This window comes from Glycine max, chromosome 14 (assembly GCF_000004515.6).
Source record: "Glycine max cultivar Williams 82 chromosome 14, Glycine_max_v4.0, whole genome shotgun sequence".
NCBI lineage: Eukaryota > Viridiplantae > Streptophyta > Magnoliopsida > Fabales > Fabaceae > Glycine > Glycine max.
The window spans coordinates 7254475-7272178 of NC_038250.2; the positions used below are offsets into that span (position 1 = coordinate 7254475).

The 17704-nt window shown below is 31.2% G+C and overlaps 2 protein-coding genes across 3 annotated transcripts; both read right to left on the minus strand.

The window, feature by feature from the left end:
* Nucleotides 1-2535: 2535 nt before the first annotated feature.
* On the minus strand, nucleotides 2536-5910 carry LOC100783373 (uncharacterized). Its single transcript, NM_001252768.3, has 4 exons — nucleotides 5704-5910; nucleotides 5428-5528; nucleotides 4767-5089; nucleotides 2536-3410 (listed from the first exon to the last, which is right to left on the minus strand). Exons 1-4 carry the CDS (start codon nucleotides 5805-5807, stop codon nucleotides 2883-2885), a joined length of 1056 nt encoding a protein of 351 aa, NP_001239697.1. The 5' UTR covers nucleotides 5808-5910; the 3' UTR covers nucleotides 2536-2882.
* A 2217-nt stretch (nucleotides 5911-8127) lies between these two features.
* LOC100785332 (transcription factor ALC) lies at nucleotides 8128-11582 on the minus strand. 2 transcript variants are annotated; one of them, XM_014766552.3, is made up of 6 exons: nucleotides 11139-11582; nucleotides 10602-10688; nucleotides 10458-10523; nucleotides 10259-10324; nucleotides 8761-9039; nucleotides 8128-8459 (listed from the first exon to the last, which is right to left on the minus strand). In XM_014766552.3, the coding sequence occupies exons 1-6, from the start codon at nucleotides 11451-11453 to the stop codon at nucleotides 8382-8384; spliced, it is 891 nt and encodes a 296-aa protein (XP_014622038.1). In that variant the 5' UTR covers nucleotides 11454-11582; the 3' UTR covers nucleotides 8128-8381. The 2 variants fall into 2 exon arrangements, with proteins under 2 accessions (XP_014622038.1, XP_006595974.1); XM_006595911.4 differs by having other exon boundaries at nucleotides 10602-10691; nucleotides 11139-11580.
* Between the last annotated feature and the right edge of the window lie 6122 nt (nucleotides 11583-17704).

The window sequence follows — 17704 nt, forward strand, 5'->3', positions numbered from 1 at the left end:
CCTACAATTATTAAATAACTAATTTATTTTAACGAAAACATTAAAATTCTTTGTAGAAGTAATATATAGTACCTATCTGAGTAGAAAGAAGATACAACACATGCAATTCTAGCATTCACCATTGTCTTTCGAGTTCCTTGAGGAGCGATGAGTCATGAGAGAAGTGAGGTTGCATGCCAGCTTCGTCAATGGCAACATGAGAATAAGAGGGAGAAGAGAACCAGATCTCTCAACGACTCAAATGTGTTACATTTTCATTTATATGTTATTGTTATTTTGGAATATTAAAGTATGTTTTGACGGAAATTTTAAAATTATAAGAAATTTTAAATTTTAAGAATTTTAAATACTTTAATTGAAATTTTTTTATTTTAAAAATTTTATGTTTGGATGGAGAAATTTAAAATTTAAAATTTTAAAAATTCTAAATATTTTAATTGAAATTCTTTTATTTTTAAAATTTTATGTTTGGATAAAAAAAATTAAAATTATGAGGGTGAAAAAAAAATATATGATTATTGTATTAGTTATAAGTGTATTCTTTTATGCTTACACCTAATGTATGTTTTACAAGCTCATAGTGTTCCTAGAAGAAAAATATAATAAAAGAATTTCAATTTTTTACCTTTTGAACAAAAATCAAAATTTCAAACTTTTAGTTATTTAAAATTTTATTTTAAAATTTCAAAATTTTAAATTTTTTAAAAATAACATTCAAACAATAAATTTTAGACTAAAAAATTTAAATTTTTAATAAATTATTTTCTTCAATTAAAATTCTCTAATCAAACACCCCCTTAATTTTAAAAAAATACACAATGTTCAATTAAAAAAATACACAATGTAATATAAAATAAGATGCACTGCTCGATGCTACCTCAATAGTTGCTATGAGAGGCAACACGCAACAATAAGATGCACTGATAAAGTCTGAACATGATTTGAACGGTCAGAAAATTAGGAAGCAGAAGAATCTTTGAGAAGTCTTAGGTTCGATGCAAAAGCTCTGTTATAGTCAGTTTTTTAACTTTGAGACGTCTGAACACTGTAATATAAAATATATATAAAAATAAAAGCTCTCCCTGAAGAAAAAAAAATGTGGGTTGGGATTAAAAATTATCCACACACCAACGAATTAGAATTAGAAATTAAGGATGTTGAAATAAGTGTTTATTTTAATAAAAAAAAGTAAATATTTTTTTATTTTTTAAGTATGTGTATCTAAATTATTTCAATTTAAAAGTATTTTTTTTTACTTATTTTAATAAATAAATCATATCTACTTCTTTAAAAATTGATTAATTTAAAGTTATTTTTAAAAAATTAGTTAAATTACTCATTTGGTCCTTATAGCTTCATGATTCTTATCTTTTTAGTCTTTATAATTTATATTTTAATTCTCTTTTAGTCTCTGTAGTTTAAAAATCTTCTTTTTAGTCCCTATAGTTTACATTTTAATTCTCTTCCCTGTAACTTGAAAATTATATAGTGACTAAAAAAATAAGAATCATGAAACTATAGGGACTAAAAAAATCATTTTCAAAACGACTAAAAAAGAATTAAAATATAAATTATAGGGACTAAAAAGACCACTTTCAAATTAAATTATAGAGACTAAGAAAATAAGAATAATGAAACTGTTGGATTTATATGGGTAATTTAACCTAAAAAATTTAAACAAACACCTTAAGAAATGTGTTGAGTGGAATGACTCGTGGGCTTTAGTTCATATGAGTAGCTCTAAATAGATTTTGCATTAGTCCATCCTAAAGCCCAAAAGAAGTGCAGAAAGTAATAGCCCACAACATCTCCACAAAAAGCAATTTACAGCAGCATAGTAGATTAACTAGTAAAAGATTAACTCTTCTAAGTAGACCCCCCTCCCCCGCCCCCGCCTCCCAAAAAACAAAACAAAGAGTAGCCCTTCTATCAAATTCTTTTTCAGACACGAAGTTCTGATACAAAATATTTTTTCGAACAAACTTAATTAAATATATTCCAGTTAAACTAAACATACATTCGTTACATTTAAGAAACTTTAACTCGAATTCAACAAATTTAAAATATTATGGAGAGTAATGATCATATTTAAAATTTGGTTTAATGACATGTATGATTAAATTGCTCAAGTATGAGCAAAATATGATTAAATTTGGTTTTAAATTAATTAATTAAAATATAATATGGGCAAAATAGATAAAAAAAAAAAAAAAAAAAAAAAAAAAAAAAAAACTCCTCTTATACTCAGTCGCACAGATTGTAAAAACTAAGAACGCATCGTAAAAGCAAATAGTCCCTACATTAATGGAATGACAAATTGGACCCTAAATGACCCTCAATCCAACAATGAAGTTGGGCCTTTCGAGCCTTGCTGGTGCTCGTATGCAGGTTGAATGAGTAAAATGTTTGGTTTGAATTATGTAACAGTTACCCGCATCAAATGGAAAAAATTCTTCCTAACTTACACATAAATTTATAATATTTGGAATAGCTTCAGAAAAAACAAATAATTTTTCATGGTAAAGATGAAACAACATATAGTTTCTACCTTTTCTTGATATTACCATGATTTTGTAAGGTAGAATCAATTTTGTATTGTCCAAATACACTATTAGAATGAACGCTAAAAAAATTGACGAATGTCAGTAGTAAATGTTCAAGCAAACATGCATGGTGTCACAACCGCGTGCTTCGATGCATGATGGTTTTAATAGACATGCTTTCAAAATTCACTCTCTTCTCAAGCAAGTGAAATTCATTATGGTCAAATACATCTTAAAAACTAGTTACAAGGTGTCACGGTCCTTGAGACACAAGCTACAAGAAAAAACACACATAATAATACCATGAAATTATTTCACGTGTAGAAGTATACTTTGCAGTTACATGTAGACCTCCATGCCGATAAATTTGGAGGATTGACATAGAGGACAGAAACTAAGCTTGCTTTCACAATCTTTACAGAGGCAAAGATGCTTACAAGGTAACAAAACCATGGTCACTTCATTGACTCTGCAAGCCTTGCATGTCATCATCTCTTTCATGTCGGTATTCTCCCTCGAAAGCAGATGAAAATCAAGGGAACGGCCATTGCAGCAAGAAGCTGTATCGTCGACCTCACTGTCACCACATCCTTCTTTACTATCTCTGCTTTGGACATATGCTTGCTGAAGGTTGAACTTGAGAGCAGAAATCATATTTTCATTATATCTTGCTCGCTGTTGCCATGTACCAGCTTCCACAGTCAACTGCTCCATTCGATCTTCGAGTTCCATGTTCCTCTTGTTGATGCTTTCTACCTCAGCTTCTTTCTCACGAAGTTTCTGAAGGACTTTGTCTTCGATGAGTGAGACACTCTGAAGCTGTGTTGCCTGAACCTTCTCCAAGACTGCTTGCCGCAAACGTTCACCCTATTAGAAAGGAGAAGATTAATTAGTGTCGCATCTTCAAAGTAGAGAAAGTTATTTTCTTCTCAGTTATACCGATGCCAAATCAGGCTAAAAAAACACAGTATAAAAAGGCATTTATATTTGAACATTGAAGCAATTACTCAAAAGAAAAACAGTTTATTGATACTGTCAAAGATTCAGTGCAGAATAAGAGAAAATGATGAAGCTTGATAAGATTTCTTTAATAATTCAATCAGTGATGCATATAAATGTTATAAGGAAGAAGTATACTTAATAAGCTTTTCTCACCAGTTGTTGCATTTGACTCACCTAAAGAAACTAAAGTGATCTCATTATTCAATAACAGCAAGAGGCAAGAAAAAGGAGATTACTCTCCAGCACGAATAAAAAATTGAGTATCTCACATATGATACACACCTTTTTGATAGCATGAATCAACCTCACTAATCATAAATATTTTTATAAAATGTTATAGGAGAAGTGTCACCCGAGAGGGAAGCAGTTGGATTTGATGGAGGAAAAATCAAGGAAAGGGGCAAAGAGAAACGGGGGCAGAACGCCGCCGGAAAAAAAATGAAATGCGACTGATTTCTTGAAGGGGTTTATGAGTTGGTTTGGAAAGTAAAATTTGTAGATCTGTAGAAAAGGGGAAAAGAAAAGGAAAAAGGGAGAAGAGAGAAAGAAAGGGGAGGTGGAATGCTGTCGAAACGAAATGACGCTGCCCGCACATGGCAGTCCGCGGCAATGGGTGTATGAAAGAGAAAGATGAGAGGGTAAATAGGGTAAAGGGAGGGAAGAAAGAATAAATAAATAAATCTTAGCCATCAATTTAAAAGACAGAGATCTAGTGGTGTTAATAAACTTGCACATGGTGGGAGACATGTGCAACTTTCCCACCGTAACCAGCATCTTAGAATAGATCTTACTTAAGGTGTATAATGCCTAGAATGGATGCAGGCAGATTCTTCATTTAGTCATGGTAACTCAGCACCATGTAACAAGAATTAAGAATGAGAATTCTCTCAAGCTTCCATTACATAACTTACATCCCACTTCTAATAGGTATCTCCTTTACTCATGTAACGAGAAAACTGAAAGTGCAAGCTTCATACAAATTACACAATATCAGTGAGAGAAGAAATACTTACATTAGCCTAGTGCAATCAAACACTAAAGAGATCCAATTATCAAGTATCAACAATAGAAGACACATCAGGTGTGCATAAATAATGAGGTCTATACTCTAATCATGGAGGAGTCTATCAAGTCTCGCAATAAATGGTTTTAACTTATAATAGTTTACCTTCAACGAGTAACCAATAAAATGGTAAACTAGACATCAAAACCCAAGCTTACCTGCACTTTGAGAAATCTATCTATCTCTACATCCTGCTGCTGCAACTCACACTTGATGTCATCACCGATGAGTGACAACAAAGCTGAGTCTCCGGTGGATGTCAGGTGAGTATTGTCTAGTGACAAGCCCAACCCAGTCGACACTGATCGTGGTTGAAGGAAATCAACAGAAGATATCTGAGAATTGTTCTCCAAAAAATCCTGTTCTTTTAGTCTCTTCCTCTCTGGCTCCAAACCATAATTCCATTGCAATTGCAAATCCACTCCACCATCACTGCCATCAGCAGGAGGAACAGGACCCGGAGCAAACCCAACAACATGAACTAGACAACAACAACAAACAGACAAACAAACAATAAAAAAACATCACACACAAAATCTAGGACTTAACTTACTATGTCAACCCCACAACTACCCCATAAGACATGTTGAGGAAAAACACACAAAAGACTTCAAAAATCTAAACTTTCCAGTGGTTGAATCATCATACAACACAAAAGAAACAACTTTGACTAAAAATAACCAAAAGGGTACCACCAACAAACCTAGCTAGTGTCATTTCCCTAAGAGTTAAGATTTTCCAGAGCATTGAACACATGTAACAAAAAACAAAAGAACCAAAATTGAACAAAGGGAGGATAAAGATGAAGAATTTACATACACGGAGGAATATAGGGTGGATGTTGGGACTGCTCTTGCAAATCAGTGGGGTTGTAAAACGCCACCTGCTGTGACATCTGACCATCGATTGTTTGCAGATTTCTGAAAGCAAAGGAAAACAATAAAGGGGGAAAATATAAAGAAGCAAAGAAGATTAAATTGTAAAAATAAACAAAATATCAAAAAGGGTTGGTAAAATGAAGGGTGGAAAGGAAGGGAAATGGTTTGGGATTTCAATAAATAAATAAAAAATTGAGAGGATAATTAGATTAATTGCCTGAAGTTTTTGGTTTGTGGCTGCTGTTGTTGTTGTTGTTGTTGTTGTTGTTGTTGCTGCTGGCTTTGGTAGTGCCGTTGGAAGTGGTGCTGAGGGAAAGCCATGGATGAAGAACAACAACACCGAGAAATGGAAATGGAAGAGGAAGAAGAAGTGACGAGGTGGTCGATGCAGAAGTTTCTTTTAATTTCCACACTTGCCCCTCATGCCTTTTTTTTTTCATTCATTCATAAAATAAAATGTTTGGACTAACCCCCAACTTTGAGAATCTGGCCCAAAATAAAACCAAACATGTCGTGCTTCTTAGAGACGTTTAGGTAAATAATTTAATTAAGTATTTGTTTAATATTTTTTATTAAATAAGAGCTTAACTTTCCTCAAAAAAAAAATTAAATAAGAGCTTAGCCAAAAGTTAAGTTAAAAATAATTTATTTCGATAAACTTTTTATAAAGCTTAAGAGAATCTCTAAAGGTATGGGGCAACTCATCAACTTTCTTTATAATTTTTTATATGATGACACATCAGTTTTTTTTATAACTTTATTAAACTTAGGCAGTCAATTTTTTAAATGGTGAAATTTAATGAATCTTTTCTTTTTTGGTTATGTAACTGTCCCTTAAATGCAACTATCCCATATACGTAAGTATCACTTCAGTCTTCAGCTAGCTCTAATGGTACAACCCAGTTTGATACCATTGCTCATTTGTTAAAGCAACATGAACAATTTCCATGGAAGAGGTAAAAAAATAAGCTAACCAAAATTCACAAAAAAGTCATATGGTATGTTTGGTTTCACATCTTAAATGTGATTTTTATACTTTTTGAAAAGTTAATAATTATAATTTTCACAATTCAAACGTAATATATTATTTCTCACCGAGTTTTCAAACACGTATATAAGTCATTTTCATAAATTAAAATAAACTTTTTCAAACACCAACTTAATATATATATATTATTTTATCTTCATTACATGTGTTATATATGGAATGTTAATTTTCTGTCACTTTAGGAGTATATGATAGTAAAGAGATTTAGCTCCGTAAGATAGTAAAGAGATTCATTTACATATAAGTTAATTTATTTTGAGTATTGTAAAATAATTAAACAAAAGTAAAAATTGAATAATGTGATGTTTGGATTAAAGTTGAAAGAGTTCAAAACTAGTTTTACTTCAGAAGTAGTGACAAAATTTTCTTTCTAAACTTATTCGTTGGAATGTCCAATTTTACTTCTAACTGTAAACCAAACATAACCAATGCATAGCCACCATGTTTAAGTTTAAGGGAAAGCTCCAGTTTCCAAAAATGTGAACAAATTGATAAACTGGTTAACAACACATCTTACTGTAGGGTGAGAGCCGCGTCTGAACTTATAGGTAGAGAGGTAGTGATGATGGAACATGATTAGTGATCATTAGTGTAAAGTGATTACCATAGAAGGAATTTAACCTCTACCTTCTGTGTCTTTTCATCAACATGCATGCGTGCCTTAAATCTTCATCTCATGCTCCAAATCTTTTTCATTCCCGACACTCCACAAACTCCTTCCTAGCTAGGTAAGAGGGTTACTCATTGCATGTTTTTTTTCTTCAATTATTATTTATTGCTAACAGTTCATGCTTTTCCTGTAAGTGCACATGCTTCTTCTCTTGTTTCTCTGGATGTCTCTGTCTGTATTTTGTTTATGACAATTTTAGACTGGTAGTAATTTCATCCCTTCTCTCCCAACATGCTTATTTTATAATCATTATCCGCAAACTATTTTTGAGATTATACAATTCGGGTGGCGGCACAGTGAAACAAAATCGTGGTCAATCCCACGGTAAATATAAAGCAATACATTGTTGTTTCTCAAAATTCACGGTGACACCACAATTTTTGCCCCCAAAATCGATTTTTTGTGGTATCCAAACACACAGATTATAACAAGCCTAACAACTTAAACGATAACCGAAACTAATAGTGTTTTTACATTCGGCTTTGTTCTAGTTGGATTAGAGAGGCCTTGTGCAGTTGTGTCTGGCGGACCTACAGCCAGCAGAGGGTGCACTTGCATCCCCTAATTTTTTAAAATTCATCAAATTTATGAATAAAATCTTATATTTTTATATTTTATTTCATTTATATTTATATAATTGAACCCACTAATTTTATTTTTTATAATTTACATTCATTGACTTAGGATCTTAGATCTGTCACTTGTTGTGTCCACTTTAAATGGAAATTAGTCACCATGCAAGTTGCAACACGTTAACTGATATTATAAGGTAGGGTCATTCTTGAATCTAGAAGTACTGGCGAAGATCACAATATTGTTTTCTCTGCTCTAGCATTGTGTACATCGATATGCAGTTTATTGAATATATCTAATCATCCAAGAATATAACAGATCTAAAAATATCACAAGTCAGTCACAACATGTTGCAGAATGTTCATTAGCTGCATTTTGCAATTGATGAAGTTATAAAATACTTGTACATTTTTATGCAAGTGTCAACAATGGCACAAAGACTCTGTCAAACTGCTACAAATTAAACTGCACCAGGAACAACCCAATGGAGTGTCATATAGTCAGCAGATTTAAATGTAGATTATAATGCCTGAACAAAGCTACCCTTTTACGAGGCGACTTGCCATCTAAAAAATTCTTTTCTCCCTCAATGAAATCGAGCTGTTTAAGACACGTCTGGAGAGGGTTTTCCAATCTTTGTTGTATCCATAAACGGTTGTGGCATGTTGCCGTAGAGTGCATCCTTCATAATTGCACAAAGAAGAGTCGTTAAGCTCGACATATTAAGAAAAATGAAGTACTCATCATGACAAGAAATTATTGTATAGTCTAAGACCACCATGCATCCATAGTCTCGACAAGTTTTCACGTGATATATAGTTGAGTTTTAAAATTTATGATAAGAGTTAAAAAAAACTCAGCTATGTGTCATATCAAGATTGGTCAAAACTATAGATTCATAATGGTCCTAGATCACATGATAATTTTTCCATCATGACAACTATGTAAGATGATATTGAACGGTTGAAGTATTGAACACAAACCTTAATAGAGGGATGAAAAGTGGATGAGGTATCCGAAGTTGCTATGTTTTTCACGGAGGGTACACCAATAGACTTATTTGAGATGCTGCATTGCTTTGGAAAACTAAAGGCATGCCGCACCAAGCTTTCATCATTTGAAGATGAGGCAATTGCACAGGTAGAATTCTGAAATCCATTACTCCCATCAAGATTCAATCCAGTCTGAGGCATTATCATAGGTCTTAGTCCTCCTGGCAAAGACATTGGATGCAAGCTCAAACCATTTCTCATCATTAACATCTGCAGAATCAATCACAAGTACTAAAATTGACAATTAGTCAATGAAAGAGTAATGAAACCAAATAACCTAAATGTGGCAAGACAACTTCCAAGCCTTTTCTTTTCTTTTTTTCGCCCTCGATTAACTAAAGTGAATCAGTTAATACTGTAGCCGCTTGAGCATGTGTTATAGGTTCAAAATATCCTACCAAGTCTATAATGTGTTAGCGATGTAATATAATAACCATTCACGTGTCTTTGCCTAACAACTTCAACTTTTAGGATGGTTGGTTCATAACATAGTAACAAAACTTCTATTACCAAGGGGCCTAGAGTTTGATCATTGCTTGTATATATTCTTCTAATAAAAAGTTGAATTTCAGTACAAGGTAAATAGACCTATGAATCATTCGTACTTCAAATGCAATGGCTCTTGTTAAAACTGTAATCTAAAAATCATATACGTATCTTCACCTAACAGCTTAAGTTTTTGGAAAAATTGGTTAGTCACAAAATATACCAAAAAGAATTGAAACAACTTCAGAAGGACCATAGTGAGCATTTAGTCTTGTTTCATTGACGCACATGCCATAGTTAAGGACAATGTGTAGCACACAAATATTCAAGAGTTAACTGACCCTCTCAAGTTATGTAGCACTGATGTAAAGTTTATTGGTGACTAACAAAAGAAACCCTCCTCCATGCCAAATCAAGGTTGAACATGCGAACAAACAGTCATAATATTTGTTGTTTATTGATTCTGTAACTCAGCCTAGCAGCATGATATGTAGATTGCACTGCCCGAAACAGGTTTTAAAGTTCTCAACTGTTCATCTCATTGGAAAATCTCCATGAAAAATTCATTCTTTCGTTCATAATAAAAAAGTATGAGAACCGTTAGCAACACACTTTCTAACATAAATCGTTGCATGGTTTAGGACCACCATGTGTCTATAATCTCAACCATAAAATAATTTCTCCTCTCTAATACACTTTGCAATTGATTAAAAATTATTAGAAACTATAAAACTATGAGCAAATTGAGAGGTTATTCAAAAGACTGTGTTAGAGAATGTATTGTTTGCTCAAAAAGTATTCATGAAAAGGAAAATCCTATTGTGAAATAAGTAACTAAATGCAGAGAGGACAAAAGAATACATATGAGTCAAGTAGGGAACAGAAGACATATCCAAGGAGGTGATTAATATAAATATCACAAGTCGAATGAAAGAAAACTCACTTGCACTTGAAGCTGGAGCTGCTTTAAATATTCTATGGCCTCATCTAGCATTGAAGCTTTGTCTGTCTATTGAAAACAAACACAAAGGAATCATCAAGAAAAAAATAATTCTAAAGAAAAGAGAATAGTAGTATTTTGTAAGATTAATCAACTTAATGAAGAGGCAAAATGATTATAAATATATGTAGAGATATTGTACCTTGTTGGAATTTGGAATTAAATTCTGTAAGGCTTTCATTTTCTCGTTAATCCTACTCCTCCTTCTCTGCACACATCAAAATCATCAATCAGAACTAAGAAAAATAGAAAGATTTCTCATAAAATTGAAAGATAAAAACAGAACCTTTTCAGACAAATTATGGAACTCTGCAGCTCTACTCCTCTTTGACGAAGAACGTGGTGGTGGGACAGGTTTCGATGCCTCCACACTCTTCTATCAAAAACCAAAAAAGAAACTTCCACTCACTAACAGAAAAAAGGCCATCCAAAATGCAATTTTTGAATTTCCAAAAGAGATACCCAACTCTGTGTTCTAAGTTTCCTTAAAGCTTTGAAGCCAAAATCATATAAACTATTAGCAAGGTTTTAAAAAATAGTCTACTACTACAATTTTCTCCATAACGTCAAGATTTTTTAAGTCTTCATGACCGCAATTGTAACTACATCGGCCCTATTTTCCTACAATATTAAGGATCGCGACAAAAATGCGACCGTGTGACCGCAATTTAAAACCTTGACTATTAGCAATAGAGAATTTCGATGTTGAGCAAGTTTCAATTTTGACATTAAAATTGAAGAGTGGGGTCTAAAGGGTGTGTGTAAGTGATGACGCTTTTTTGCGGGGAAGCAAAAAAGAATTGGAAGGACTAAGGAGTGGTACCTCAACATGAGAAGAAGTGAAATCAGGGGTGTGATTGTTGTTGTGGTTGATGTTGTGTTGCTTGAAGGTGGTGGCATCAGAGGCAGGGATGTAATGATGGGGGTCAGAGAAATTGAAATTTGAGGGAGAGGAAGGAACAGTGTTGTTGTTGTTGTTGCTGTTGATGTTGATGGTGGTGTTGTGTGGGGTGAAATCAGAAGGTGAATGATTGGGGTCCATTCCTAGTGGGGGAGAATTGTGGAGGAGTTGGTTGAACAAGGTTGAGAATTCTTCTGAATCAGGAGGAGGCAAGGCTCTCCCTATATCTCCAGCCATTGAACTTGAAAGATCAAAGCCAAAACTGAAAGAAAAAAGAGAGAGAATGAGAATGTTGATGTTGGTGTTGGTGTGCTCTGTTATGCTATGCTCTGCGCAGCAGCTTGCAAATAGCAGCAAAAATAGGACAAGAGGATTTTGTGTAAAGCGGGATTAACGTTTTAAATTGTCTTTATTACACTGTTTTGTTTGTTCGAGGTCGTTTACTGTTGTCATTACAATTGATTACTCTCCCGCCTCTATTACTTATCTTACTTCCCTTGCTGCATATTTAGTTTACGTGTGTTTCTCTTTAAATTTAGTTAGAACTCGTAGTAATTTAGAAGGATTGAGCTTTTTCGAACTGAGTAATTCAGTTTGCATAATTATATACTCACCATAAACCATCAAGTTGTTGGTGGGAGTTATATTAAATTTGATTTTCTTAAATAAAATTTCGTATTTAAGTCTAAAAAAATATAATTGAAAGAAATATTAATAACATGGAAACAAACAATATATACTTATCATGTTATACACCAAAATAATTACTCACCATAATATATGGTAAATGATTTAATTATTATTAATAATAAAATTAACAGTTAATTTTTTTTGCAGCTGTGATTATATACTCTATCTTTCTTTAGAGAAATCAAGTCTATTTTTGTAAAAAGAAGGAAAAATCAAGTCTATTTAATGCATATTTGGTAACATAGTGAGATCAAACTCACTATAAATTTCTGAAACAACAAGTGGTTGTTTTTATGTTGATTTCAACATAATTTTATTCTCAGCTTCGATTCCTGTTGCTAATTTAAACACATTTTTATGTTATCATTCATTTATAGTAGATTGTTACTATCTATAACAAGTTTATTGATTTTTATAATTATTATTTAAAAAATTATATTTGATATGATTTCTAATTTATTGGCAACGTATGGAAAAACTAAACTTTTTTATTTTTCTTTTAATTAAAACTAAATAAAAGTTGTGTATGTATATGTTGGTGGTTATAAAAGAGGAGATCAATGTACTCTAAGTGCTAAACAATTTTAATTATGTAACATGAGAGCACAAAGTCAAACTTTTTACGAATAGTCAAATTCTTAGCTCGGTGATTTCTACATAAAAAGGAGTCATTCAGATATCGCGATACATATTTTTCATTTAAAAGATCCTATTGAAATTAATATAAACACATTTCAATCATATTTAAATATTTAAAACTATTTTCTTAATTAAAACTAATTTTATCGACTTGTAAATTAAAGAGACACTTAAACCAAAAATCATAAAGTTTTTTTGGTTTACACAAAAAAACATATTTAGTTGAATCTATTGTATACCTTAGGATCTCACACACACAAAATAAAATGTATGCATGTCGATGCGTACATAAATAATTCGTACTCAAAATGCGCACATTTGTTTTTAACGATTTTCTTTTTATCTCAATACGAAGATGGGCATGAATGATTGAATTCGTGATAAAATAAATTAGAACTTAAATATTTTGAAAAAGAAAATTATCATTTGTAGTCTGCTAAGTTATTTTCTTCTAGAAAAACTAATTATTTATTGCAGTGTCAGAAACAGTTTATAGTTATTGCTATTTTATCTTGCCGTGAGTTTGACCATGGGTTTTCAATGCTTAACGCTTAACCTGCGAGACAGTTCAGAAATTGAAGTGAACTAATAAATAAAAAATATATCAAAAAATAAATTTAAAAGATTGAAACGATGAAAAATGAAAAGAAAAGAAGAAGAAAAAAAAAAAAAAGCAAAAGTCAAAAGACGTCATAGTAATCTTCACCGTCTTATCCAACCAAACGAGACCAATTTATTATGGAGCCAAAATGTGCAATTCCCGAGGCTACTTTTGGTTGCGTGTTCTGCTCACAATTTTTCCTAATACAATACACCTACTACTACCTTCTTTTCCCCCCTATTGCTTGTAAGATTTTTAAAAAAAAAAAAAAATCAAGCTAGGAATTTCGGATTTGGCCTTTGGTTATTTTAGAAATGAAAGATGCTTTAGGACATAAATTAAGAAATTTAAATTTTTTTTATTAAAATGCATAAAATCATGTTATTATAATTAATTTTACGTTTTTTCTATAATTTTTACCATAATTTTTTTTTCATTTTTTAAGTCAATATCTTAAGTGTACTCTTTAGATATTTAATAGCAACAATTAATAAAACAAAACAAAATTTAATGGATGTATCTCACTTGATAAACACACGTTATCATCATTAAATTTGTGGGGTGAGAATCCTTCGGATTGAAGATTAGTTTCGTAATAAACTAAAAAAATTTAAACTTATAAAAATATCTCGAGATTCAATTGGAGAGTCAAATATTTTAATTTTAATGGCTAAATAAAGCAAAATAAATTATGCTATCATGTTATGATTTGAATTTATTATAATTGAATGAAAATATTGTTCATCTCACATTATTTTTTTTTGGATAATATCTCATATGTTTTAAATTAGAGAGAGAATATATTTAGATGAAATAAAGGAAATAATGGGCTGGAATGCCAATGAGCTTACTATGGGCCCTTTGCCATTTCCTTTACGGTGACGGGTCAGTATTTGATTAGCTTCTCCTAACTTCAAGCTTTTTTTGTTTATGGGTATCCGCGGGTAGAGTCATTAAGAAATCCTGAATTGATTTAAATTGATCTAAAAAGTTTGAATTAGATTATTTATGTATTTGGATCAAAACTGAATTAAATTAATTAAAATTGTTTATATATGAATTGTGTCATGAGTTTAGATTTATAGATCCAATAAAAAAATTTAAAATTATTTTGTTTGGTTTTAAATATTGTTAATATTGAGACTCCAAATGTTGGAACTACTAGTATTAGATCGTCTTAAGGTATTACTTTTAGGTATATTGTTGTTATTTATAATATTAATGGATCATATTTTATTCATTTATTCCAACAAATATGATTGCAAAATTTATTGTAAGAAATTAGTTTATAGGAAATAATTGTAATTCAGATTATTATAATAAATCTTTTAAAGAACATTTTATTTTAGTTTATAGTAGTCTATTTTAGAATATTAGGTTGATAGTATTAAATGAATCTATTTTAGAACATTTGATAATATTATATTAATTGTAATAGATATTTGAATGAATTATGATATAAAATAATAATTCTAAAAATAAAATATTAGATTTAAATGATTAATCTGTTAGCTCAAATCGAATCAAATCGTTCATAAATAGATTGGGTTGGATTTCAAAAAAAATGGTAAAAATCAAACAAAATCAAACTAATTAAATTTGATTTGGTTAGGTCCTAAATTTGACCAAAATCGATCCACCAACACCCCTATTCTTGTCTTCGAGGCTCCCAAAAAAATTGACCCCATATCATATACTAATATTGTATTTTAATATAAATATTTATGTATAAATAAAAGAATAGTACTACTTGTAAGATACTTTAAGTGGTAAAATAATTGGTTTGAAAAACTTTCTATAAAAAACAGATTTTGATAAATAAAAAATTACTTACAGTACATGTCTAATTCTTCTTGCAAAGTTGTTACAGTATGCTTGGTTCTATCGAAAGTATGGGGGATGAAATTGAGTAACAATGAAATACAATAAAAGTGAAACTGGGGGTGTTTCTTATTCATGAAAAAGGGTTGAAAGTGGTATAATGAATATGGGCTCCATGCTGGAGAACTTTCATCTCAAATTGAGATCAAATGCGTTGAAAGAGAAGAATCAGAAGATCACGGTTCCACTTTTTTTGCTTTGGCAAAACCGTTCCTCATTTTTTTTTTATTTGTATTGTGGGACTCGTGTTCACTATTAACCTGTGACCTTATGTTGAAAGCCAAACCTTATGTTGCTCGTCCTTCTCCTCACAACACCTTCCAAAGAGGTAACCCAATCTACCAACTAATTTCGAGTTTCTAATATGAATTTCATTGCCATTTGCCAATGAGTGTGTTCTGCACCATTACTTGAACATGGTGGGACTGAAGGATGGATATTAGGTTTTTTGAAGCATTTTTTACGATGATGATTACTCAATTCATGGTGGATTTCATTTCAGCAGGTACGATTAATTTTGTCAAAAACAACAGATTATGCTATAAAGGTATAACCAATTATGCATACCATAGTTGATTGGCATATAAGCATAGCCGTTTATGCTAGACATAATCATATATACTGTGTAGCATAATTGGTTACGGTTGTCTTTTAGAAAATAAAATACTAGCTTCGATATTGTCACGAAAATAAAATACTCATCTTTTTCTATGCTGGGGTAAAATGGAAATTTTGTAAATCATTTAAATTTTTTCTTTCTTGTTTTTCATATTTAATCATAATTCAAATATTTTATTATTTTTATCCTTTCTTTTATCTTTACCAAATAATTTTACTTTATATTCTTTTTCATTCATTTACATCTCTCACACTTTCACATATTTTCATCCCTCGATACCAAACAGAGTCTTAATCAATAACATAAAAACTACCAATTGATGCATGAATAGTTGTCTTTTCTCTTTTAAAAAAATATGAATCAAAAATTAGAAAAATATAAAATTTGTTTACAAAAATATGTATTTATTTTGTTTTGACGAACTTAGTTCAGTACGAATTAACAATTCTCTTTTTATTTAAAATGAGCTTTTTAGATTCAACTCTTGTGCATATAAAAAAAAAAAAAAAAAACTCGCTAGAAAAATTACTCTTACTATATTATATATATTTTCACCTCGAATAAAATTGCATGTAATAAAAAATATTTGCAATCATAAATGAAATAAAATTACCATATTTTTTAAATCAGCAAAATTATACTATATGTTTTTATTACCAAATCAACAAAATAATTAGACATCTTTTTTAAATAAACTAGACATCTTTTGTATTGTAATTAGTTACATTGGTATTGACATATTCATTAGTAATTTAAAAATAAATAATTGGGTTAATGTTCCTTATCCTACCAAACAAAACTTACATGAATTGCCACAAATAGAGATAGGTATATGAGCTTGGGTTTGCATATGATTCATTTAACATGTGGATCAAACGGGATAGAACCAACTAAAATGTCGATCAATTTAATCCACGGGTTACATGAGTTTGGATTTTGAGTTAAAAAGCCAACCCTTCAACTAAATGATTTTTAATGCTATTTATTATTTTATATTTTGTACTATTATTTACGTAAAACTACTTGTTGCGGTTTTGATCATTAAAAATTTAAATAACTAATACTTGTTTAGTATATTTTGATCTCTTTCTTAGCATATCTATATTTATAATTTTTTATATAAAAATATATATATTTGAAAAAACTATATTTTATTTGATGCTTAAGTGTTGCAACTAAAGTTTTCTTTAAAAATTTACTATTTCATTAATTTATGTATATTTTCTTATGTTTTTCATTAATCTTATGTTACATATTTTGTACTTTTAATTTTTAAAAAAATATTTTTCATCATTTTTTATTATGTTTACTTTTAGTTTTCATATTTCTATTATTGAGCCCATGGACCAATCCATTAGCCTTGAGGATTGGAGTGCAGCTAGTGCACCCAGCACTTGTTGTGAAAAGGCCATAATGCCTTTCAGTACTTTTTAAAAAAATAACCCTCGCCTCTCTCTCCTGCGCCATGATTCTGCTTCTTCTTCCTCGGACCTTTCTGCTTCTTCATTCTTCTGCTTCTTCTTCTCATTTCTGCTTCTTCTTCATTTTTCTTCTTCTTCGCGTGATTGTCGTCATTGTCGCCATTGTTGTTGTGATTAGGAGGAAGGTGTCGCGGTGCTTCTTCTTCGCGTTTCTGCTTCTTCTTCGTCGTCCACCGTCGAGGGAGCTTCGTGACTGTCCACAGTCGAGGTAAGCGCCGTGAACCTTTTCTTTTTTCCACCAGTGTTGCCGGCGATGACGTAAACCGCTATCGTAAAGTTGTTGTGCGTTTTACGGATCACCTGATCCGTAAGCAAGTTCTGGATCAAGTTGATCCGGAAGATGCTTACAAATCAAGTGATCCGTAAATTATTTGTTACGTCAGGCTCATCAACACATGAGGTGATCGAAGAATGCATCAGGATGGCCAAAAATGTGACACAGGACCATCTAGTATATGTTAGGTTTAGACGTAGGCGGCGCACGGATCAGGCGTAGTTTATTTACATATTTTATATTGATATTTCATGTATATACAGATATTGTACATGAACCTATTTCATTAGTATTGTTGGTTTT

What these genes read in the sequence shown, in the direction of transcription:
- LOC100783373 (NM_001252768.3), bottom strand. Translation starts at nt 5,807, where the DNA reads ATGGCTTTCCCTCAGCACCACTTCCAACGGCACTACCAAAGCCAGCAG. An exon ending in TCCACCCTATATTCCTCCGT is followed by an intron (nt 5,090 to 5,427) that starts GTATGTAAATTC and finishes GTTGTTGTCTAG; the next exon opens with TTCATGTTGTTGGGTTTGCT. An exon ending in ATAGATTTCTCAAAGTGCAG is followed by an intron (nt 3,411 to 4,766) that starts GTAAGCTTGGGT and finishes CCTTTCTAATAG; the next exon opens with GGTGAACGTTTGCGGCAAGC.
- LOC100785332 (XM_006595911.4), bottom strand. Translation starts at nt 11,453, where the DNA reads ATGGCTGGAGATATAGGGAGAGCCTTGCCTCCTCCTGATTCAGAAGAA. An exon ending in TCACTTCTTCTCATGTTGAG is followed by an intron (nt 10,692 to 11,138) that starts GTACCACTCCTT and finishes GGTTTTTGATAG; the next exon opens with AAGAGTGTGGAGGCATCGAA. An exon ending in TCCATAATTTGTCTGAAAAG is followed by an intron (nt 10,524 to 10,601) that starts GTTCTGTTTTTA and finishes TGATGTGTGCAG; the next exon opens with AGAAGGAGGAGTAGGATTAA.